Below are 24610 nucleotides of genomic sequence, written 5' to 3'. Positions count from 1 at the left end.
TATGTTTAATGAGTTTTTTTATTTGTATATAATTAGACAAAATATAGCTGATGTGGAGGTCTCTTACCTAATTATATAATATTTTGTTTTCTTATGATATAAAAAGAATTATGAAAGAAGGAAAGTACCTGGAAGGGCTTTCTCTATTTGAATCATTAAGAAGGAAAATAATAAAAAGTATTGGGGCATTCCGAGAATCGAACTCGGGACCTCTCGCACCCAAAGCGAGAATCATACCACTAGACCAAATGCCCTTGTTGATACCCTTTGCAACATTAATTATATTACTACTTATTTTTTATTTTCTATTTTTTACTTCAAAATTGGGAATCCTTAGGATCGTTATTATTAGTTAATTCATTATTTAAACATTTGTATTTTGTGAAGCCATGTGCATGTATTACTATTATATATACTTTAGATCTAGACACCTATTCTCAAATTATTTATACTAAGTATTTGAATCTATTATCTATGAATTTTAGTTTCTAAGCATATATATCTTGATTGATTAAAATCTATTGTTTCTTCGACGCACAAAAGGTGTGTGATTGTGTGATTTAATACTTCTAGATTTTCTAGTTCCATAACTTGAATTATGTTGAATTGGGTAGAAAAATATGGTAAAAAGGGATTAACGTTCAAGATCGAGTAACGATTTCTATTGCCTAAAACCGAATCAATTCCATTAGGACCTTTTTTGCTTCTATTCTATGAAAATTGGATTATTAGATTATAGAGTAAATTTACCAGTGTCACTTTNGAAACAGTTGCTTCTACCTTGGAGTAACGCTAATATCAAAAGGTCTGATTTTTTATCTCTCTTCTAATACTAATAAGATGTGGAAAAAAGGGAATAAAAAGATTCAACAAAATGGGGCATTCCGAGAATTGAACTCGGGACCTCTCGCACCCTAAGCGAGAATCATACCACTAGACCAAATGCCCAATTTTGCAAATTGCTTTGTACAAATTAAATAAAAACATATTTTTAAATTCCAGACTTAAAAATTTCGGGGCATTCCGAGAATCGAACTCGGGACCTCTCGCACCCAAAGCGAGAATCATACCACTAGACCAAATGCCCGGCTTGTTAATTCCACTTTTTTTTAATTTACTTGAGACTTATTAGACTAAACTTTTAAACGCAAAATGAGATCATTCTCAACTTGTTTATGCAGTCTAAAAAAAAAAAAAAAAGTNCAAAGTTCGAAAATTTTACTCGCAAGTATATTTTTTAGTATTCAAGTTCCTCGCACGATTCTTTACTCCTTGTTAAACAGTTTTTACCCGCTACAATCTCAAATTGAAATTTTTACTATAATTGTTGGTTGCACCTGTTGCCATTTCATATATTTGAATTCGAATTTTTTACTATTACTTATAATAAGAATAAGAAATAAGACAGATCTATTACTAAATTTATCAAATCTCTTACGCGTACCGCCGTAAAAAACGATCATGCTTGCACTAATCTTATCAACAAAAGATGGGTGGTTGGGTGGTATAGGCATTCCGAGAATCATACCACTAGACCAAATGCCCGTTTTGAAATATGATTTTTATAAGGTGTACAAACTTTTTGGTAGTAGATGTAATAAAAAAATTTGGGGCATTCCAAGAATTGAACTCGGGACCTCTCGCACCCTAAGCGAGAATCATACCACTAGACCAAATGCCCATTTGTGCACTGTTCACAACACATGTAATTAATATCTAATATCTTTTCTTCATGTAATAATTTGAAATTGTTTGTTATTATCGAAAATTGATTAATAAAAATATTTGAGATCCTAATAATTAAATTAATCCAATAATTAATTTTTCTTCTGTATACAAAAAAAAAAAAGAAAAAAAAAAAAAGCTAAAATTGGCCCAAGAATTGTTGAAACAGATTAAGATTAAAATGAAATTTAAGTTGAGATTATGATTTAATTAGTTGCTAATTTTGGTAATTGAATCCATTGGTTTATCGTTAAATGAGCATTGAAATAATCTGAACCACTTGATTTTGGTTGTAATCTCAGTATTTATTGAGAGGCATGCAATTGAGACACAGCACAAGCAACACAATAAGGGACCTGCATTGCCCACAACAGCAACCAACCAACCAAATAACGTGCAATAAGCCACTCTCCCCGGCCCCGTCCCCGTCGTCTTTGATTCGGTTCGGTTTGGTTCGGTCGGTCGGTGGATTGTTCATTTTTGAAGGGGCGGTACGTGCGGCGGCGAACCGGTGAGGCTTATTATACAGAGGAAGCAGGTAGGGATGGCCAGCTTTGCAGGAACCACACAGAAGTGCATGGCCTGTGACAAGACTGTTTATCTTGTTGATAAGCTTACTGCTGATAATAGGATCTTCCATAAGCCTTGCTTCAGATGCTACCATTGTAAAGGCACCCTCAAGGTCAATTCTTTTCGAAAATTGTTCGAAACCCGTTTGAGTTTTTAGCTTTCTGTTCTCGAAATTTGGTTTTAAAATGATTACGGGTTGAGATGTATTGTCTCTTCTCGAGAATCTCGAGATAAAAGTTCTTGCTTTTAACGATCAGTTATTTTAATACTATGTTAAAAACGTGTTAGTTTTCAAAATTTGGCTTCGATTTTGATGACTATCGGTTGAGTGGGGTTGAAAACGAGTTTTTGAATAAACCCGTTTGATTTTTCGTTTGATTTTTAGTTTTTCGTTCTCGAGAATGGTTTTCAGGTTTCAGCTAAATTTCTAAGCAATAACGTGTTTTTGGAAACTCTTTTTTAGTTCTTAAAAATTGGCTTTGATTTTGGCTTCGGGTTGAGTGGAGTTGAGATATACGCCTCATTTCGAGAATCTCGAGAAAAATGTTCTTGCATTTAATGATCGGGTATTCTAATACCGTGTTAAATATTGGATTTGCAGCTAAGCAACTATTGTTCCTTTGAGGGAGTGCTGTATTGCAGGCCTCACTATGATCAACTCTTCAAGAGAACTGGCAGCCTTGACAAGAGCTTTGAAGGCAATTTTCTAAACCTTATTATTTGCTAATCACTACTTTTCGTATTTTCAATTGTTCGTTAAAATGCTTCGATCGATGTTTCTTATCAGGAACTCCAAAAATCACGAAACCCGAAAAGCCCACTGAAAACGAGGTAATATTTTGTTTGTACCCATTTACAAAATTATTATCAAACGAGACCGAACACTTAACTGATGAATTGCAATCGACAGAATGCAAAGTCAGTCTCCTCCATGTTTGGTGGCACTAGAGATAAATGTGCAGGCTGCATCAAGACTGTTTATCCCATTGAAAAGGTACTACGACACCCCAACTAATCATGTCAGTTTTAGACTTGTTCGATTTGCAATCGTGTCGACCAAAGGGTGCGAAGTGCCTAGTCGGGTCACGACCCGAAAGGGTCAGAAAAAACTAAATTGATCATCTCGTTGTTGGATAGGTAACGGTGAACGGGACGGCGTACCACAAGAGCTGCTTCAAATGTAGCCATGGAGGGTGCACAATAAGCCCATCAAACTACATAGCACATGAGGGGAAGCTGTACTGCAAGCATCATCACATTCAACTGTTCAAGGAGAAGGGAAACTACAGCCAGCTTGAAACTGAGCGCCAAAAGGAGAATTCAGTGCCAATCGATACTCTAAATGCTAATAATCCGATGGAGATTGCAGCTGAATCTTAGTCTCCAACACAGTCTTCATTGTTTCCTTCAAACAAAAAACAAACAAAAAAATGTTAACTCTTCAATTTTGTTGCTTGTTTTTTTGCTTTTCCATTTCTCTGTAAACTGGATTCTTCTGTATTCTCTTGAGAAAGGCAGTTTGTTGATGTTTTCTTCAACATTTCAACAGATTGTTTATATTATTCAATATCATTTGAAGAGATAATTCTTGAAGTGTGTCCATTTGAATCCATTTTTATGATCGTAATCGTTAATCTCGTGTTTATATCTTAATATAAATAGTATCTAATAGGTTCTAGGACGGTTTGGCACCTCATGTCGGCTCTTCGACACTTGAGATTGTAGTATGAAAGGTCTATCCGAAGATTTGTGTGTTAGTTGAGTATCATCAATTCTAAGACATTTGTGTAATCAAACAAGTTATTCGTTAGTTCTAAGATAGTTGTCAATTCTTCCCATGCTATTCAAGTATCAAAGTCTAGTTATCCAATTTGGGAAGCTGAATAACTTGTTTTCTACTTCGGTTGACAAATAACTTGTCTTGTGAGCTAATTGGTGTTAATGGTGGTCCTTATGAGTTAATTGTCCTTATGCTACTGATGTTTTCTTGATCTACCTAATTGGTGTTTTCATGATTGTATTCCGGACTAAGCACAACATATTTGGTAACTTCTAGCTAGTTTGATTGGCAAACTTAAATGCTATATATGGTTCCTTGTTAACTTCTAATTTGATTAGGGATCGAAGATTATATTAAGAAAACATTATTTAAGTGAATATGGCTCAACGATAATCTCTAGAGGTCAGAGGTTTAGATCCTCTTACTCTACTTGTAACAATCACACTTTTGATAGTGATTGTGCGACATTTGTTATAACCTAGCTTAGAACCTAGCAAACAAATTAGCCACGTGAAATTCAAACTTTGTAAACAATACAATATCAACGTAGAGAGAAATATTTTGAACTAAACTAAATCATGTGTCAATTCTAACAACCTTAATATAAACATTAATTAACAGCCCAAAGATGAATAATTGGCTCCCTCACAAGTTAGAACTAACAAAAATGATATGCAATAATTAGATAAATCATCATTTCCTCCTTTTCTTCGTTTAACTAATCAAATTATCAATACATAACAAAAAAAATGTACAAATGATCAGGAAGAACACAATTCCATCAGAGCCAATAGACTAAAGGATACATTCAGCATTTACAGTTTGTATATATATTCTAAAGAAACACCTACACAGTAATGCACACACCACTTTGCTTCATCATCAAATGATCCAGCCATCATCATATTCAAGAACCACTTTCAGCCATGTTGTAATCCTTTAATAACAACTCAGCCACAGAAACAAGGAGCTCAACCATCTCAAAACCAGCAGCAGAAACGAAATCTATCTTTCCAGGTCTAGACTCTCCTCCTAAAACATTATTTGAAGAATCATGTAAAGTTTCCCCACTGGACTCAATATTTACCTCAGCTGACCAACTGATGGGTAAAGAGCTGCTAAGTGCAGTCTTTATGAGTTTTGCCTCATTGATTATACCCTTTAGAGCTTCCAAAACGCTTGAAGTTGGACCTTCAGAAGTACCAGACTCTTTGGCCTGCAAATTAACAGAAGCTTTAAGTGTGGCAACTTGAGCCCCATAACAAGTGATTTGATGTCCTTTTTGTGAATCAAATGATGCAAATATTATTAGCGCAACTTTAAAAATCTCATTAGATCCCTAAACTTTAATTTTATGTCTCATACGTTCATGATATATTCAGAATTTTAAAAAATTGACGAATCTAAATTGAGTTTTATATCTAAGACCCTAAAATTTCAACTTTGTGCCTAGTAAATTCGTGGATTTAAAAAATTATCAAATAGGTCGGCAGCGTCACCAACTCCACACAATATCCTTTCTAATTGGAAATTTTCTCAATCCAAACTATTTGATCATCAAAGAGTATCATTGATCCATTGCAGAGTACTCCAATGAATCGATAAGGAGAAAGCCTCGTCTTTGGAAGACTCGAAGATACAAACATGGGAGCCTCGAGAGGTTTGGTCTACTTCAATAAAAAAATGCTTTCCTTTCTATCGAGATTGATCTAATCTGTTGTGGAGAAGGGAGGATAGACTACAGGGTGGAGCCATGGTTGCAGTTTCCGATGAGGTGGAGGGGCGGGTAGGGAGGGAAGGGGGAGAGAGGTTAGATATGGAGTCAAATCAAATACTTAAAGGGGACATATAAGTACAGTTATATAGAATTAAACTATTAAAAGACTTGGTTAACGTTCTTGAACTATATAAGAGGAGTTATGAAGGTAACCTTCAGAAGAGAGAGACGAAGCCTGTGAATTGAAGTGGTCAGTTGCTCCATGCTTTCAATACTTTCTCTAAGAGTAGCATTTTCAATTTTCATTCTGAAAACAAAATCAAAATAGACGAGCCTTTCACATATACAACTGCAATAAAGTTAACGATGCCAATTGATATCACATGCAATACCAAAACATACAAGAGTCACAATCCAAGAACACCATAAATGTTAACTAACCTGGCAAAATCCACAGCAGACTTTCGCGATGAGTAATTTTCTTCATTATCCACGTAAACTGCAGCTTCACTCCCACTGATTTCTGGCATACCGACCCAACGTCTCAGATATGAAGCCTTCAGCAAGCCTTTTAGTTTCCCCTCTCTCTCGTGACTAACAAGTTTCCTTTCCACAGTCCCGGCTCCTCGTTTCAAATCATCAACACTTTTCCTTGCACACACACATATCATGCGAGTCAATTGTACTACTACTATCCATATCCATAAGATTACTAACTCTAGTTAAAAGATGGTGAAATCATTTTGAGGGAAAAATACAAAAAACTGTCGTAGAGCCATCCACATTGGTATATTGTCATGAGAATCAAACACAAGACAACAATCAGTCTCAAGTTGATAAGCAGATATAAACATACTCTTTAAGTAGTTGAAGTTCTTCCTTTACTTGGGCCAGCTCCATTAGTGCTTTAACTTTTTCATGGGTAACCTGAAATCAAATGTCATTATCATTTCAGAATCGGATCAACCAAGATTCACTCTCATTCCAAGTAATAGTGGACGGTTGCAAGGAAAACTATAACAAAAATCCTTTTTATCCGGCATTAATTTGGAACCACGTGCATCTAAAGCACCTCTTACTAAGATCAATGTAGTTGTACGTCAACTTAAAGCAATAGCATGATGAACCAAGAAGATTCTGGGCCCTATTGTTAAGAATAGTGAATTACTATTTTCATTAACAGCATTTAACCAACCTGACAACCATATGCTTCAACCCACATTGACAGGCTGCTGGTTGAAGATAAAAGTATATCGAACCCATATGAAGTTTTACCATGAGCAGATTGAATCCATTGAGCAAATATGGGTTCGATTAAGATTCGTTAAAAGCATGTGAATGTATTGAATTATGGTATTTGAATAGAAATTGTTTTAATAAAATTGGAACCATTGAATCAAATAAATTTGAGAGGCACATTGTCTTTTAGACATTTTAAAACGATATTCTTGAAATCTTGAAGCCACAGTGAAGGGTATAAAACCTGTAGTAAGTTTCTCTGAAGCTCCTCTGTTTTTCTTTGAAGAGCTGCATTGACATTTCTCTCCAGCAGATGCCTCTCTTCCTGTTGTGAAAGAAGTAACAGAGCTGAAACCTAACAAAAGATCAATAGTTAAGAGAACAATCAGAAGAAAAATAGGAAAAACACACCCTAAGATAATATAGGAGTGGTTATTGCTGAATCATGCAAGATAAGTTAACACAACAGAGGAACGGAAAAATACTATAGGAATAATAAAGTAGTACCTTTTCTTGAAGTGCCAAAGCGAGAGCTTCAGAGGCCTCAACATTTTCATCAGCAATGGGATCTGGTAACTCAGGAGTTTTCATCTGCAATGTGTTTGAACGTCGTAAGAAATTTACCCCCATTTTCATGACAAACCCTACACATGCTCATAAAACTTTTCACTGAAGAATGGTTAGATGAAAATTCTGGCCTTGACATCGCATTCCACTTGAAAACCAAAATACCATTGGAAGACCACACAGAAATCGGGCACAGTAAATAAGTTCACTCAGATATTCATGATACTATTTTCATTGAACGACAATATATATAAACTATCAATAGACAAATGGAATACTTCATGAGCAACCACAAATGTAAAACCATAAGCCTATAATACTGTTAACATAACAAGGACCGTAGCACAGAAACTGCATCGATTCTCCATTATCATTTATTCAAAGTTGAGGGAAGTCCATTTCTGCATCCACTATACCCACCTTGGCATTGGTAATCACATGGCCATCCTCGGAATCATTTTCAGTTTTCAGCTCTTTCTCAGAATCTTTCAAATTCTGAACTGCCCAGCTATATTGCATGATCTTTTCTTCAATCTCTCCTATTGTTGAATTCATACTAGATTTCTCATTGTCCAATAAATTCAATATATGATCTCGGTGGTGAGAATAGTATTGATGAAACCCTGATATCTTGCTCTTGACCGTATCAGCCATGCGAATCTGCATCAGAGGTAAACAAGATGATTTAAGGTATAAATTAGGTTATAGCTATTCCAAAGGTGGAAGAACTGACCAGCTTCATCTCCAAATCTTTCACCTTCAACTTTAAATGCTTTTCAATTTCCACACCCTACATCCCATATATTGATTACCAGTTAAACCCATGATGAAGTTAAATGCAAAGTTGAAATATTGGAGAAAACAATCATACCATCCGTAGCTTATTTTGAAGATCATCCACTGTTTTCTTCATTGTCTCCAGTCCTCCTTCCAAAGAATTCTGTCTGAAGAGAAGTTAATCCATTTGCACACACAGACCATATTTAACCAAAATGTTGGAATACATAACATTACGTGCAACAAGGATAACTTGATTTGCTAGTCACAAAGATCATATATTTTTAATAAAAAAGATTCCAATAATATGAACAAATTACTCCATCGGGTTTGCTGCAAGATTCCAAACTGAATATATAATTCCTAAAGCTTTATTTGGCAAAAGTTGAAAATTTGTCTAAATTTTGCTTAATCAATATATACCAATCAATTTGAGAGGGAGTGTTGTCGAGTAGAACCTACTTGTAAGATAGCTCTTTCCTTTTTTACTTCTTCCAGTTCACCAATTTCTCGTTGTATCTCCTCCCTTTTTCTATGGTTACTTCTTGTTTTATTTTCCTTCTCAATTTTTGAACCATAGTAAATATCTTGTATATTTCTCTTGTCAGTTTTGAACCATTGTAAATATTTCTTGGACATTTCCTTGACCCTTGTAATTTAGTTGTCGCTCCTGATTGAACTCTGATAGGTGAAGACAATCAAATATACTGTACCCTTCCTTTTCCCCATCTCAGAGAGTAATTACCAACATCTTTGAACAAAAGCTGCACAAGCATCAAAGACAATATAGTCCCAAAGAATGATGAGTCCCTAATATTCTCAAAATTCTCCAATTTCTTTCTGACTATACACGACCATGGTGAAAACAGAAAGCTGTTTGTATTGACATTTGGCCAAGTCCCTGCATTTTTTGATTTGCCAGGCCAACCACGAATCACAATGTTTCGGAAGTATTTTGCATCAGCACCTCAAACCTAAAGTTACATCTAAAAGAGAACTATTGCACTTGCAAGGGATGCAAAAGGACAACTGATGTATGCTGAATTTCTCAGGTATGCCTGCTTATTTTTTTTTATATGAAACAATTTCATTGAATGAATGAAATGAAACAAAGAAATACAAAAGATGGTAATGACTTCACCAATAAAAAGCATTGAAAATAGACAACTTTAAGACTTCACTCGAAGATCTAATTTCGCCTAGGTGGATTCTTGAATCCTTTCTTGCCAAATCATCCAAAAAACATCTCTAACAATATTTGATCATAGAATTTCTTGGTCCAATTTAAAGGGGCAGTCTGTTAAAAGCATCTGAAGCCAACCAATTGTATGAAGGGGGGCCTTGTACCACCCGAAAGCACTAAATAGCTCAACCCAAATGTCAACAGCGAAGTACCAATGAATGAAAGATGTGATCCTGTGATTTATTATCTTTCTGACAAAGGAAGCACCAAGATGAGGAGAGGGAAAACTCTGCTTCTTGCTTGGACAAGATTTTTATTCATATTCCAATTAAAAATTAGGCATAATTAAGTCATTTCACTTGATCAATCAAGCATCCTGTTCCAATTAGATATTATAGAAATTATCAAACTTGGGTAAGTGTGGCAATTTTTGCCTTAACTCAAGTTTAAGCAACATTTTTCCATGATCAAGTTTAGTTTGGTGTGAAGCTTGATATTTATTGAATTAGTGAGTTGGAGATTTTTAAATTTCTTTTGTTTAAGTTAGTATGTGAATTAGCAGAAATTGAACAGAAGCTAGAAATTGTGACACTAATTGACACACCTTGCCAAGTTTAGGGTGAAAATTTATTTCTTTGCCTGAATAATTGCCGTAACCGGAAAATCAATCACCCAGAAAAGAAAAAAAACACATCAAATAATCTAGGTGAAGAATAAATAATATCATAAATTGGGAACAATCCAATTGCTAGATGAAAACTTACTATATATCTAGACGTTGATGAATCGTTGAAACTCCACATTTCTAGAGGATCGTGTAAAAGACACTGACATTTTTCGTCCCAGCTAGTATCCACAAATTCTTCAAGAGAATTCTGTCTGATCTCGTAAAACTTATTGATTACCTAATAAATTGAGACAATAGCTGTTAGAAATGTGCAAATGGAAGAAACGAAGAACTTCATGCTATGACCTCCATAAATAAAATATTAAATTCTCCAGATTGAAGAATAGAGAGTAACAAACCAGAAATATATAATAGTAGATATACCACAATCCTAAAAATTAGCAAGGGGAGATTGAAGTTTGACAGGAAAGATTTGTTTCTTTAGACGTACCAAGATTTATACCCGGGAGTAAATACTCTTTTCTTCAATAAAACAATAAAAATACATTAGATGCTTTAGAATCGACCCAACCAAAAGCCTACTCGAAGTTGGTTGGCAAGAATACGTCAATATGAAACCCTCAGGACAAAAATATATAATACAGCAAGATATCTAGAAGTTAACTACAGTTTTAGATGGGCGGGTTTAAGATCACTTTTGGTTCATCGTAGAGCTGAAGTGATAACCATCTAACTAGGCTATTAAAATTGCTCAGATGCCATTAACTTTTTTATGCCAACAAGATGTTCAAAATATCAGAACAGGGAAAGGATGGGAAGGTAGGGACTTGAAAGGGTGGGTACCTGTTTTGAAACCTCATTCCACTCTTCTTGCCTGGCTAGGTTAATGCGTAGTGTATCATTATTTTCCCTCAAATCAAGACAATCAGAAGACAACTCTTCTAATCTGCATCACCAACACAAGATACTCATGATTTTGGGTGGGGGAGGAACAGAAAGAAGAGGTAGGGAAGTGGGAAAACAATATGTAGCAATCCCGTAAAATCAAATAGAATATATGGACACTAAAAAAGCACCAGTTCATAGACATTATGCTGCCCACCACCATTTAGAACTCCATATATAACGTTTAAAAGCTATTCTAACCAGGAAAAAAGAAAGAGAAAAGAACAAAAAATTAGGATAACATAGCTTCACAACCAGTACAGCCAAAGCACATAGAAAATACATTGCAAAGAGAAGATGATAGGATAATAAAAAATCAAGTGAAATGAGAAAAAGTAAACATTTGTCCAACTACTGTTAGATCTTCAACCCTCTCACTGTTTAGGATGGTTCTCCAAGTTCATGTGACGGTTTATCGTCTGTAGTAGTGGGCTGTTTTTTATGTTTCAACTTCCGAGCATCTTTCAAGCATGGTTAAAAATGGTGAGATTCTAAATGTAAATTTGATAGCCTTTGACAAAAAAAACTATCTAATATGGTTCGTTATCACTCAAGACAGGGTAGATTTTTTTCAAGTTTGATTTTTCAGCAACCAACATCGGATGAAAAGATATGTAGTACCTATTTTGGACCTCTTTAAGCTTTTGCGACATTGACTCTTCTTTCTCCTTCGCATTCTCAGCCTGTTACCAATCATAAAGCAATTTCAAAATTATTTTAAATCAGAAAGAGAAGAAAACTATAACCAGGAAACTTCAAAATTTAGATAATGAGGACTTGCATGACCTCCATAATGGAATGATCCCGTTCAGCAAAAGCAGTAGCAACGCAACCTTGGAAAAACTTAAGCTGTTTCTCTGATTCCAAATTCTGGAAATAAAGAAGATTTATAATTACAACTGAGATGGAGGATAAAGCAAGTACCATTGAAATAGAAAGCTTAACACGTGAATTTTAACTACTAAAAACCCTCTTCCGCCCTCCCTCCTCTCTTTTAGTAAAATTCTTTATTAATTATGGTGTCGGTATTTTCAATTCTTTATAGAAACAAGTTATGAAAAGAAACACAAGTAGACGAGCGCAGGAATCAAGAAAAATACCTTTGCAACCTCTGAACTGTGCAGATCTGCCAGCTGACTCTGGTGGTGACATTGAAGAGAAATATAAGCTTGTAAAGGAGGTTTGTCCCAAACTTAAATGAAAAAGTAACCAATAACCATCATACTTTTATTCTGTAGGCTTCTGCGAGTTCCTCTTGAAGATTGTGATTCTCTCTGGTACAAGCAGCAAACTTCTTTTTCAGGTTCTCAATCTCCTGTTCCAGCCCAGCTGTCCTAATAGGGGCGTAAAAGTTTAATAATCATGTTAACTCAACCATTTCAATAAATACAAGGCCAACCTTCGTCTGCATTAAACACATGGAAGCCTACCTCTTCCTTTTTAAAGTGGGTGGGGGTAAAACAGAAAAAGAATTGGGAAAAGTTATGGTACCTCTGAAAGTGCATTCGAGTGGCCACAGAAAGGTAACCAGGTCCAGATTGCTGCATGCATAATTGTTCGATATCTTTTCTTAACTCATCACGCTCTGCAGGATGTAAAAATCAGCGTTGAAAAGATTACATCATTAAATAAATGCAGCAAAGAAAAATATGAAAACCCCAAACTCAAACACCAAAAAAAAACTAGATGGCTACACGAACCCAACCATACAAATAAGTAGAAGAAGCCTCTAATTTGTCAAATGTGAGCCTAAAAATTTTGTGCCAACAAAGAATAATGATAAAGATTTGTTGCACAAGAAATTACAATATACCCATACTTCTCCTCGAGATAAAGAAAATGCAGAGTTGCAGAAAATGATCATCTAACATTGCGTTCTTCTTTTGCTTTCGATATACCATGGTGACAAATTTTGATGACAAAAGATAGCTTAAGGAGTTTTGGACTCTTGAACCTTCAAAGTCTCATGTAGACTGTTTTTTTTTTTTTTTTTTACCAGTTTGATCAACCCACCTTGTCGTCTAGCGATCCCCAAGAAAATTAGTCTTCTCTTGGGAGATTGCTTTGGAATAAAGTTAAACAGCAAAGATTTCCCCGTCTTTGGTTTTAGACTACAAGTCGTGTGTTCAATGCATGATGTTGGAAGGCCAAGATTTTGTCCTATGGAGACATCCCTCTACTACAAAATCTAGAGAAATTTTCTAGAGATCTCAGTGTCAGTTCAGCTATAGGGAAGGCTACTGATTATGATAAAGGAAGTACTTATCTCCCTCTTCTTCTTAGTGAAGGTTGATTTCAAAGCAGGCAATTATTCTTTCCTATCATATGGAATGTCTGATTAGAGAGAAACAAGAGCGGTCTAGGGGATTTGAAGTGTGGCTAACTCCAATACTTCTCCTTGGACATTATCATATCTTTCATATTTAATGACCGACTGGAGTCTTTTAGCATAATTCTATTAGTTTCCATTTACTCCAGCACCATTTCTTCGGGTACAACTAATATACAGAAGTACAAGAGACCTTCATAATAAACTAACTCAATGAAGTCTATAATTCTATTTTGTTTCCGTTTGTACCATCTATTCGGGTGCAACAAAGACACGAAAATACAAGCAAACTTTTCAAAATAAACGAACTCAAGAAGTCTTCAATTCTATTTCATTTCCCTTTTTCTCAGCACTATTTCTTCGGATGCAACTAAGAAGCGAAAGTACATGAGATTTTCAAAATAATATACTAAAGTGATACTGCCAACATTTAAAAACCATGTACAATAAATGGGAGATGACATACCATGTTCCAACGATTGGATACGAGTGAGCAAATTTTCATTATCAGGTAACTCTTGATCCATTTTCAGTGTGATAATAAATCTGCAAGATAAGTAAATTACAATTCAAACAACATTTTTAAAAACCATACTCTCCAAAGGGAAAATAGAGATCTAAAAGCTCCCACCACCACCACCACCACCCTTCTACATAATGACTCATTGTCCTCCCCTCTATTTTCCATCCACCATTTCATCACTGTTTCTAATTTCATCTTTACGCACCATGAACTAATCTATGAACCCCTTTCTTCTTAAACCACAACTAACAAAAAGAACATATGACCTTCACCACTGCATAAATTCACACAAATGCAAGCGTACGCACTGAATAACGGGTCAATCAAATGAACCCTAATAAAATCACTTCAAAATTCACAACAGAACGAACAATTCCGCACAGATAACCACAAAATCCTCCAATATTAGTCCGAACAGTTTCCATTAAAGAACGAGAATTAAGAAAAACACCCGCCGCAACCATACCCAACTGAGATTTATCGCTCGCATAACTACAGATTATTAAACGAAATGCAATCGAAGTATACACACATACCTGATTACTAGAGCATATTAAACGAGAATTGATGCGTTTGTTTGACTGCAGAGCGGAAGTGGGTGGGGAAGGAAGAGGAAGATGATGAAGGAAACGGAGAATCTTATCAATCTTGAAGTAAAAGCAATAGGAAAAATGGGGAGAAGGGTAAAAGAGATGGAAAACAAAAAGAGAGAGCCGTTTTGTAATCGAACCCCTTCCTCCTCCTCTCCCTTTCCCCTCTGTCTCGCGGCTGTTGACAGGACACCCTTCTGCTCTCCGCAAAAGAACGGCTAATGCCTCTATTCATTATATAATTTGGTTCGTCTTCACAACAACATCTCTAGATTCAATTCAATTATTTTAATTATAAACTTTTTCAATTTAAATATTTTTTTTATTAAATAATCAATCCATTGTAAATTTATTTTTTAATAAAAATAATATATTTATTTATCTTTAAATATTTAATTAAAATTTTCCACTCAATTTCATTATATATTTTTAAATTTTGTCTATAAAATTTTCATTTATTTGAATCCAAATAAGTTTATAACTCAAACCGACTGAATTTGGTTGATCAAGTTTTTTTTGGAGCCAATTTCGAATGGATGAACAGAACGAATCAACTTGATTGTTCAATTTTTTTTTGTTAATTATTTTAAAAATTCATATTTATCCACCATGTGAGTAATAATAATAATGAAAATCTTATAAAAATTTTATTCAACTCAATCCAATCTTTATTCAAAAAATTCAAATTATTCGAAAATTAGTTCCACAAAAAAAAACTACACCCCATGAACAGATTTGAAAATCTCACCTCAATCCATTCTTTATCCAGATCATTTGGGTTGGGTAATTCAAATTATTCGGAATATCGATTTATTTTATAGCTATTGCAAATGATAATTTAATTAACAAATTAGTCGTGGGCATATGTTTTCGAGGTATAGATTTATTTTCAATCACCTCAAAAAATAATACTTTCTTTCTTCATTTATATATAACGTCTATTATCTCTCCCTATATGTTTCGAACTAAAATCTTGCTCCATCTCAACTCATTTCTCATAACCCATTTTCCACCCTTGTGTTTGTCGAGAAATATATATATATATATATATATATAAAGAGTTTCATATTCATTTAATTTAGCCAAATTCAACGTAACTCGATGAAAGGAGGTATGTACTACCTTATTTGATGTCGGAGTTCCAAACCTCCATACTTCAATTGTTGTTCTAAAAAGTTTCATTGAACTCAAAAAAACTAGAAAAAATTTAATGATAAAAGAAGAAGGCAAAATGGATAGGGTATAAAGATATCAAATGGGTCTCTGAAGTTTCAACCTTACGACTAGGTCATGAGTGATTGCTTGAGTCAAACCTGATTTGCTCGTTTTGGGTCCCGATTTACACTACTTGAATTATCTTTCGGGTCTTAGTACAATGGAGATTTCATAGGTCTTTCATGTGCTCTTTCGAAAGAAGCATATAAAAATAACTTGTAATGAACTTACGCAATGAAGAATAATTTGCTCGAGAAAACGTTTTGCAACATGCTATGGAATGACAGTCCCGCTTATGAAGTCAAATTAATACGTCCGAAGAAGAAAGATTTGAATATCAAACTCTCGTGTAAATTTAAGAACTAAATTCCAAATTTAAGTACAGTATAACCAAAAAAGGAAAAATATATACTTTCCCAGCAAGGTTGAAGAAGTATGAATGAGAGATGATATTACAAACTGACAAAAGATCAAATTCAAATTCAAATTCGAATACAAATCCAAATCCAAATGGAAATTCAAATTCTGTACGCAATATGATGAATAAAACAGGAAGAAGGTCGTGATCAAAAGCATACATCCAAGACAAAGCAACAACAAAGAGCAGCCAAACTGCAAAATTTAGAAACCAACTCAGCACCTTTTTTCATATATATATATATAATAACCATTTAATTTCATTAGGAACTAATTAAGATGGAAATAAAATACTCAATAAATCTATTTTAAATCCAAATTACGGAAATGTTCATTATATATTTAATTTATACATTTTATAAATTATAAAACATAAATATCATATAAAATTGATGAAATAATATACAAAATGTTTTTGTTGGAATTTACTAATTTTAGAAACTTATTCAATGATTGATTTATATATATATATATATATATATATTAACCTTAATTTTGTGCTAAGTTTTATTTTATTCAAATGATAAAGTTTAGGAAGGTTTTTACACCATTTTTTAAATTAAAATTAGTAGAAAAATTAATGAAAATTGAATCAATAGTAATAATTACAATATTTATTAAAAGTTTGGAGTCTAAATTAATATAATATGACAAATTTTTAGTCAAAATTAAGTTTTTAATAACGAAAATCAACGCTTGGAAATTTGACTTTGAATATATAATATATACACACATATATACATATATATATATATTATATATAATTTATATGTGAAATGACTGAAAGGCCATTAAATCGTCGAATGCGTTCTTTTTCAAAACGAAAACTAAAATTAAATTCAATAAAATATATATATATATATATGAAAAAGAAAACAAAAACTCGAAATCTAAAATCTCCGCCGCAGAAGACGGATTAATCAACTAATCGGTAACCGTAACCGTACTTCGCCGCCGCGAAGACGCGCAGACTCAATTTCAACTCGAAAACGCCAACGAAATCGCATCAACTAAGGTTGTAAAGTGAAAGAGAAGCAGAGACTTACCAGCCTTCGACGAATCCAACTTCTTTCTTTTGGTTTGAATGTTGAGGCTGAGGTGGTCCGTACGCCGGACCATACGCCGGAGGCGGATATCCCTGCGGAGGATAACCAGCAGGAGGATAACCGCCCTGCGGTGGATATCCTGGTGGTGGATAAGCGTCTTTCGGCGGATATCCTTGCGGCGGATAACCTAAAATCGTTGAAATTCACAGAATCGCAGCCAAAATCGGTCAAATCGAAACGAAAACAAAGATTAAATCGATTTTGTGGAAGAAGACAGCAAGATCCATTCGATTTGAACCTTAGAAATCAAAGAAAGTGCACCGGATGTAAGAAAGGGAAAAAGTAAGAGTATCGGTTTAGATGTTACCTTGCGGCGGAGGAACGCCGACGGGAGGCGGTGGCTGGTTGTAGTAACTCATTTTTCCCTCTCTTCTTCGCTTGAGATTGCTTGAACGATCAGATTGATTTTTTCTTCGTCGCCAAACAAAGAGACGAGAGCGATAACTATAAAACTACAAATAATGAACAACAAGGCTCATTTCTTTTGACTTTTATATTATAATATATATATATACACGGCTCAAACCCACTACTACCCAATATTGTTCAGTACTACCCAATATTGTTCTCTTTGTACTTTATCTTTCGAGTTTCCCCTCAAGATTTTTAAAACTAGTTTACTGGCTGATACTTGTTCCCTTCTCGAATTGATATGGGACTTCCCAATTCACTCCCCTCGTGTCCAGGGCCCAGCATCCTTGCGGACACACTGCCTCATGTTCACCCCTTTCGGGGCTCAACCTCCTCACTGGCACATAGCCAAGTGTCTGACTCTAATATCATTTGTAACGCTCCAAGCCCATTGCTAGCAAATATTGTCTTCGCTTTCCCTTTCGAACTTCTCCTCCAGATTTTAGAATGCATGTACTAGCTGGCACTCGTTCCTTTCTCCAATCGATATAGGACTTCCTAATCCACTCCACTTAGAGTCTAGCGTCCTTACTGTCACACTGCCTCATGTCCAAAGTCCATCGTCCATCGTCCTTTTAGAAAACAATGCTGCTTCCAAATTTTTTAATGTTAAATTAATTTACAAGAAGTTTCCACTTTATTTCAGTTATTTTATATATTTGTTTAATGTAAATATCTGATTTAATAATAATAATTATTATTATTTGAGAAACTATAACAAAATATTACAGTTAAAGACAATCATTATAGTTTTAAAAAAATGATATTGAATTGTTGACCTTATTTATTTATTTTGTTTTTATTTAATTTATTTATTTTGTTTTTATTTAAGTATATAGAGAGATATTTCAATAATGTTGATATTTAATTTCAAAGCTTTATAAAACAGTTAATTTTAATTTCATATGGTTTGACAAGAAAAACAATGACTAAAAAAATATTATATTATAAAAATATTACGTCAATTAAATAAATTCAATTAAATTAAACACGGAAAATAAAACTTATCTCACTCCAATTGATATGGGATCTTAGCTGTTAGGTTCTTCAATCCTCTTTTTAACCGATGTGAAATTTTATAATTCACCCCCTTGGGGGCCAGCGACTGTCGTTAGACTTTTCTTTCTCTTTCCAATCGATGTGAGATCTTACAATCCACTCCTTTAGAACTCAATATCCTCGCTGACACACCCTAGTGATGTCGGGCTCTTATACCATTTATAATGGCTTAAGTCCACCAGTAGCAGATATTGTTAGCTTTGACTGGTTGTGTATTGTTATTAGGCTCACGGTTTTAAAATATGTCTGAGAGGTTTCCACGCTGTTATAACGGTGAGGTTTTGGGTTTCTTCTCCAATCAACTTCGGATCTCACGTTAATAGTTATATTACAAAATTTTAATAAACTATCTAAATTGATTTAGTGAAATTTTAATTTATAAAAAATCTCAAAATTGATTTATTTATTGTTTTTGGTTTAAAATTTGTATATGGAAGCGAATTTACAGTCATAAAAGTGGTTAGAAAGCCAAGGTAAACGACAGTGACAACTGGGTCAAGACATAGTCATCAAAATCAACGGTAAGGATTGTTTTCTCCTTAACGAAATACACGTTCCAGATGTACTCAAAATTTTAGATTCACTTTAATAGGTTTAATAATAAAAAAGCGTATAATAAAGGTGGTGGAGCGCACCGCACATGATCAAGAGTTTATCTTACAGCTAAGCCCATCTTCACGTCCACCTCATCAACGTGATCGGCATTATTAATTTAATTTATTTACTTTTAGGAAACTAAATTTTTTTCTTTAAAAAAAAAAAAAAAATCAAGTTTATTTTTCATTTTTTATTTTCTTTAAATAATTTTTAAATTTATAAATAATAATTCAAAAATTCGAATATTCCACTTGATGGCCCCGACATTCTTCATAGTCGGGTTACCTATTTCTCGTTTTTTAAGAGTGAAAATTATCCTCATAAATGAACACGAGTCTTTCCAGCATGATTTATTTAGTTAGACCCCTCTCATTCTATTCTTACGACCCTCTCATTCAAATGTAGTCTCGATTCATTCATATACCTCTCATTTACTCGAGTGTCACAATCTTATAATTTAAAAAAAAAAATTATAAATTTTATCATAATAAATGAGATATTTTTCTTTTTAAAATGCTATTTTATTTATTTATTTATTTTTAATATAACCAAAAAGTTAGAAAATAATTGGATTATAATGAAATAATTTTTTTTTATTGTAATCTATTGTGTATTAATTAATAGAGATTTGTCAAATTGATCATATTCTAATTACAATAATACAAAATCAAAATGAATTAAAAAATAAATATATATATATTGTAATATTTTATAATAAACATTAAATTAATTAAAAAGAAACCAATATTTAATAATGCTTTATTTGATATTAACTTAGCTTTGTCCGTCAACGTTTAGAATTGTTCAAAATCTTTCATTATTTTAATTCTAAAAGAAAACGACAGGCTTATTGATTATGTCTTTTAAGGTTGTAGGGATAAACAATGTTCCATTCACAAACTAGTACCGAATCGATCTAAAAAAACTTCCTTGATCTATTTAGATGATCGACCTTTTGGTTTGTTGATCTTCTTGGATCAGCCTCTAACTTGTTGATCGGTTTGGGTCGACCTCTGATTCGTGGGTTAGTTTAGATCGACCTTTGACTTATTGATCGATATGGATAAGCTTCTAGCTCGATCATATGTTTGGATCAACCTCTAGCTTATTGATCGGTTTAGATAGATCATTAGTGTGAGATCCCACACCGGTTGGGAATGAGAACGAAACATTCTTTATAAGAGTGTGAAAACCTCTCTCTAGCAGATGTATTTTAAAAACAAAACTCGAAAGGAAAAGCTCAAAGAGGACAATATCTGCTAACGGTGAGCTTGGACCGTTACAATTAGTTTGTTGATATGCTTGGATTGATGTTTGACTTGTTGATCGGTTTGTATCGTCCTTTGACGGCCCGTCTCATTGGTGAATGTGGAATAAGTAAATGGTAAAAAATATGTGTAGAAGGTTAAAAATTGAAATGCAAAAAAATTACCAACAAAATTTCTGGTAAAAAATTGGGGTTAAATTTGGAAAATGGGCCATTATTACATTGTGGCCCAATGTGAGTTTTGGGCCCCATTTTTAAGTAGTATCCATATAATTTTTCTGAACCCTATATTAAACAATAATTACATAAATAGACCTTATAATAGACCTATTTTTGCAAACATTATTGTGAATTTTTAATGTTGTAATCTTTTTAAAATCGCCTTGTCTCGACCAATAATATCGAATCCTCTGGTCTCTCATAGGTTAGATTTGATCGGACTGAGACATTTTTTAGATCAATTATTTTTTATTGTGAATTTTTTCAACTCGAGTAATATTCATTGAATAATGAACTGAATCCAAGCTAACACAACTCGACCCAATCATATAATTTTTAGTTGAGTTTAGGTTATTTAATCAAATTTTTATTTTTAATAAAAGTAAAATATTTTATTTTTTTATTTTCAAATATTTAATTAAGATGGGTAAGTTAATTCCAATATAAAAAATATTTGAAAGACGAGTGAAAAATAATAAGAAAAGTAATTATGAAATTAAATAAAAATATATATGAATATATTATTTTATATAGCAAAAATATATTTTTTAAATAAAATTTTAACAATAAATTCAGCTTGGTTTGGTTGAGTCAAATCTAGTTTTAAAAATTGAACCGAACTGAACCAAGAGTATAATGTTTGGTCCCATAAACTTAGAAACATAAGTTACTACATACTTAGACGTTGCCCAAACACTTGTGACCATTTGTAACCTATGGCTAGCAAATTACACGTCAATTATATCTACACATGCAAGTCAACTATGTGCCGTAATGAGCATGAGTTAGAGCTCGAACACATTTTCTTTAGTGATTTGAGCCACATGGTAAGATTAGTACAAGCCAAAAAACTCACAAGACACAGCCCAAGCACACACTAGTAAATATTGTCCACTTTAGCTTGTTACATATTGCCGTCAGCTTCACGGATCTAAAACGCGTATGTTAGGAAAAGGTCTCCACATTCTTATAAGAAGACTTTGTTCCCTTTTTCACGTGACGTGGGATCTTATAATCCACCCCTCTAGGGGACCGTCGAGTATCTGACTGACTTTGATATCATTTGTAACAACTCCAGCTGACCACTAGCAGAAATTGTCCGCTTTTGCTCGATACAAAACACCCTTATAAAGAAAACTTCGGTCATCTCTCGAGTCGACGTGGGATCTCACAAGACATCATTCCAGTTGATGACACGGGTTTTGAAAACCGAATTAGAACAAAGGTCGGTCGTATGAACTAGAAAAAGAGAAGGACATGAATGGTTCCTTACTTAGGGGCTATATGTTGAAAAGGGTTCACAAAGGCTTGGTGTGTAGCATGTGAACATATTGTGGGTTACTTTGTCCCTCTCTCTCTCTCTCTCTTCTTTGTCTCTCCTGTTTCCATTGGTAACCCACCAACCAAGTGGCAGTTTTGGATTCATTCCCATTAAAATCCACCAAAAATTGTGTGTTTGGGAGGCGAGAAAATAATAATTTTAGCAATGGATGGGTCGGCGGAGTCTGGTTGGACTGTGTATTTGGAGAATTCTTCTTCTTCTTCTTCTTCTTCTTTTTTGTTCACTCCAACAATTCATGATTCTTTTGGTGTTCTTCATAAGGATGAACATGAACTGGATTTGTCTATGGTTTCTGATGCTTCTTCTGGGCCTCCAATTTTCCCGGAAAATTATGTTATTTTCCCGGAAAATGAAGCTCTTTTCCCGGAAAATTATGTTATTTTCCCGGAAAATGAAGCTATTTTCCCGGAAAATGAAACTGGGTCGAAAACTAGCCGCAAAATGAAGGGTTGTGAGGAACGACGACGGCGGCGCCGTGATCGGATGGACAAAACGACGTCGTTTCTTGATGACACTGCTAGCTCTGATCCCAATTTCAATAATTCGGTACAAAAGTTTCCTCTTTTTATTTATTTATTTTCCTTTTTTATTTTGATAAATCTTCTTTATTATTTCTCAAAATTTTATTAATTTATTTTAAGTTGCTGTTTTTTTGTTCAAGAAATTAGTGAAAATTATCACTTTTATTTTATTTTATTTTATTATAGCCAATTTTCAAAATAATAATTAAGAATAATTTACATTATTTTAAGTTGGTTTTTTTTTTTATCATTTTAAAAATAATAATTTACATTATTAAGAATAATTTATATTTTCAATTTTTTTTAGAATAATAATTAAGAATAATATTTAAGTTGGTTTTTATCATTTTTTTAAAAAATAATTTACATTATTAAGAATAATTTTTTTTTTCAATTTTTTTTAAAATAATAATTAAGAATAATTTACATTATTTTAAGTTAGTTTTTATCATTTTTTAAAAAAAATAATTTACATTTTCAATTTTTTTTTTTAAAAAAAACTTTCAGTTGGTTTTTTTGGTTCAAGAAATTAGGGAAAACTATCATTTTTAAAAAAAATTTATATTCCATTATCAAAATTGTTTTTAAAATAATAATTAAGAATAATTTACATTATTTAAAAATAAAAAATAAAAACAGGTTGTTTTTTTTTAAAGGGAATGTCAGAAAATAATATATTTTCCTTTATTTTAAAATTAAAATTTAATAAATAAAAATATTTAATTAATTTGTTATTTTAAATGCAGGAGAGTTCATCCTACCAAAGCCAATTTAACACAATTAGACAATCATCTCCATCTCGAAATCAAAGGCAAAAGAATCAGTTAAGCCAATTCCTTCTCCCTCCCGAGTCGAATCAATATCTCGTTCATAATCTTCGTGGCACGAACGTTGTCGTTTAGCCGAAACTTTTACATTATCATTTATTGTCGTAAAGACTATAAAGCTTGATTACTGCTCGTTAAATCATAAGTTTAGTCATTAAACTTTTCAGGTGTGTGCTTATTTGGTCATTGAGATTAAAAAACGTCTCAATTGTAGGTCTAGTACATCATTGATCTTATAGAGACACAGTTTCAAAACTCAGACACGTATTTTAGACACTTTTAAATGTTCGTGGACGTTTATAAACATAACCCTAAAAATTACACGATGATTAAACGTGCAATTTATCGGAATCGGTAGATATATCATCGTATAATCATTGTTTCTTTGGTTTATGTTGTTCTTTTATATAGGTGGTTTAAAGGGAAGAGATGAGGATGAGATGATGGCTCCGTTAATCGAACACGACACTACAATGATATGATATTAGCTCTCATGGCTTTGTTTTGGGTTTCCCCAAAAGATCTCGTACCAATGGAGATAGTATATAAACGGATGATCATTCTCTAAATTAGTCAACGTGGGACTTTCGTCAACTGGCTCTTCATTTGAAGCCTAATAATTTAGGGTTTTTTTTTTTGAATTTTTGAATAATTTCTTGAGAGAGAGAAAAAAAGTAGTTTTTATTTTGGACATTGAATGGATTGTACTATGTTTTCTGTAGCCATGAGGAACTAAAAAAAAAAATGACAATTATTGTTGTACTAAATCAACATGTTTGAAAAGACCAAGAACATAAGTGTTTTTTTTTTTTTTTTTTTTTTTTTTTTTTTTTTTTTTTTTTTTTTTTTTTTTTTTTNTAATGAAAACTATACATATTGGTCTATAAATCATGTTCGGTTTTATTTACGTCATATACATGAGAGTAAATATCAATTTATATTTCGATGTAAACATTAATCTTTCATAAGATAATCAATATATCGGTTGGAGAGGGTAATAAATCATTTCGTATAAGGGTGTGAAAATCTCTCCTTAAAATACACGTTTTGATGATA

General features: G+C 33.3%; 4 protein-coding genes and 4 non-coding genes across 10 annotated transcripts; 2 read left to right on the top strand and 6 right to left on the bottom strand.

Moving 5' to 3' along the window:
* Window positions 1-182: 182 nt before the first annotated feature.
* Window positions 183-254, bottom strand: TRNAP-UGG. The gene has a single exon. It is a non-coding gene; the product is annotated as a tRNA-Pro (tRNA).
* Window positions 255-787: 533 nt separating this feature from the next.
* On the top strand, window positions 788-3888 carry LOC111811309 (LIM domain-containing protein WLIM1-like). The gene is made up of 6 exons (XM_023698089.1): window positions 788-805; window positions 2028-2407; window positions 2897-2993; window positions 3083-3126; window positions 3206-3289; window positions 3433-3888. Exons 2-6 carry the CDS (start codon window positions 2270-2272, stop codon window positions 3673-3675), a joined length of 606 nt encoding a protein of 201 aa, XP_023553857.1. The 5' UTR covers window positions 788-805; window positions 2028-2269; the 3' UTR covers window positions 3676-3888.
* TRNAP-AGG lies at window positions 877-948 on the bottom strand. The gene has a single exon. It is a non-coding gene; the product is annotated as a tRNA-Pro (tRNA).
* On the bottom strand, window positions 1016-1087 carry TRNAP-UGG. The gene has a single exon. It is a non-coding gene; the product is annotated as a tRNA-Pro (tRNA).
* TRNAP-AGG lies at window positions 1610-1681 on the bottom strand. Its single transcript has one exon. It is a non-coding gene; the product is annotated as a tRNA-Pro (tRNA).
* An 868-nt stretch (window positions 3889-4756) lies between the features above and the next one.
* Window positions 4757-14792, bottom strand: LOC111811259 (myosin-9). 3 transcript variants are annotated; one of them, XM_023698023.1, is made up of 18 exons: window positions 14520-14792; window positions 13927-14006; window positions 12623-12716; window positions 12357-12465; window positions 12232-12270; window positions 11918-12001; window positions 11753-11814; window positions 11030-11132; window positions 10323-10463; window positions 8470-8538; window positions 8332-8388; window positions 8019-8258; window positions 7539-7622; window positions 7276-7386; window positions 6649-6719; window positions 6234-6443; window positions 6006-6099; window positions 4757-5291 (listed from the first exon to the last, which is right to left on the bottom strand). In XM_023698023.1, exons 2-18 carry the CDS (start codon window positions 13985-13987, stop codon window positions 4983-4985), a joined length of 1938 nt encoding a protein of 645 aa, XP_023553791.1. In that variant the 5' UTR covers window positions 13988-14006; window positions 14520-14792; the 3' UTR covers window positions 4757-4982. The 3 variants fall into 3 exon arrangements, with proteins under 3 accessions (XP_023553791.1, XP_023553792.1, XP_023553793.1); XM_023698024.1 differs by having other exon boundaries at window positions 6234-6437; XM_023698025.1 differs by lacking the exons at window positions 13927-14006; window positions 14520-14792 and having other exon boundaries at window positions 12357-12460; window positions 12623-12654.
* A 1383-nt stretch (window positions 14793-16175) lies between these two features.
* Window positions 16176-17792, bottom strand: LOC111811316 (cysteine-rich and transmembrane domain-containing protein WIH2-like). The gene is made up of 3 exons (XM_023698097.1): window positions 17619-17792; window positions 17252-17438; window positions 16176-16400 (listed from the first exon to the last, which is right to left on the bottom strand). The coding sequence occupies exons 1-3, from the start codon at window positions 17668-17670 to the stop codon at window positions 16355-16357; spliced, it is 285 nt and encodes a 94-aa protein (XP_023553865.1). The 5' UTR covers window positions 17671-17792; the 3' UTR covers window positions 16176-16354.
* Window positions 17793-22350: 4558 nt separating this feature from the next.
* Window positions 22351-24257, top strand: LOC111776400. The gene is made up of 3 exons (XM_023655839.1): window positions 22351-22752; window positions 23474-23550; window positions 23966-24257. Exons 1-3 carry the CDS (start codon window positions 22351-22353, stop codon window positions 23985-23987), a joined length of 501 nt encoding a protein of 166 aa, XP_023511607.1. The 3' UTR covers window positions 23988-24257.
* The last annotated feature ends 353 nt before the right edge of the window (window positions 24258-24610 follow it).

The sequence above is a fragment of the Cucurbita pepo genome, chromosome LG15, assembly GCF_002806865.2.
Source record: "Cucurbita pepo subsp. pepo cultivar mu-cu-16 chromosome LG15, ASM280686v2, whole genome shotgun sequence".
In the NCBI taxonomy this organism is placed as follows: Eukaryota; Viridiplantae; Streptophyta; class Magnoliopsida; order Cucurbitales; family Cucurbitaceae; genus Cucurbita; species Cucurbita pepo.
The sequence above is the reverse complement of the archived record's forward strand: the minus strand, read 5'-3'. Positions and strand labels throughout refer to the sequence as shown.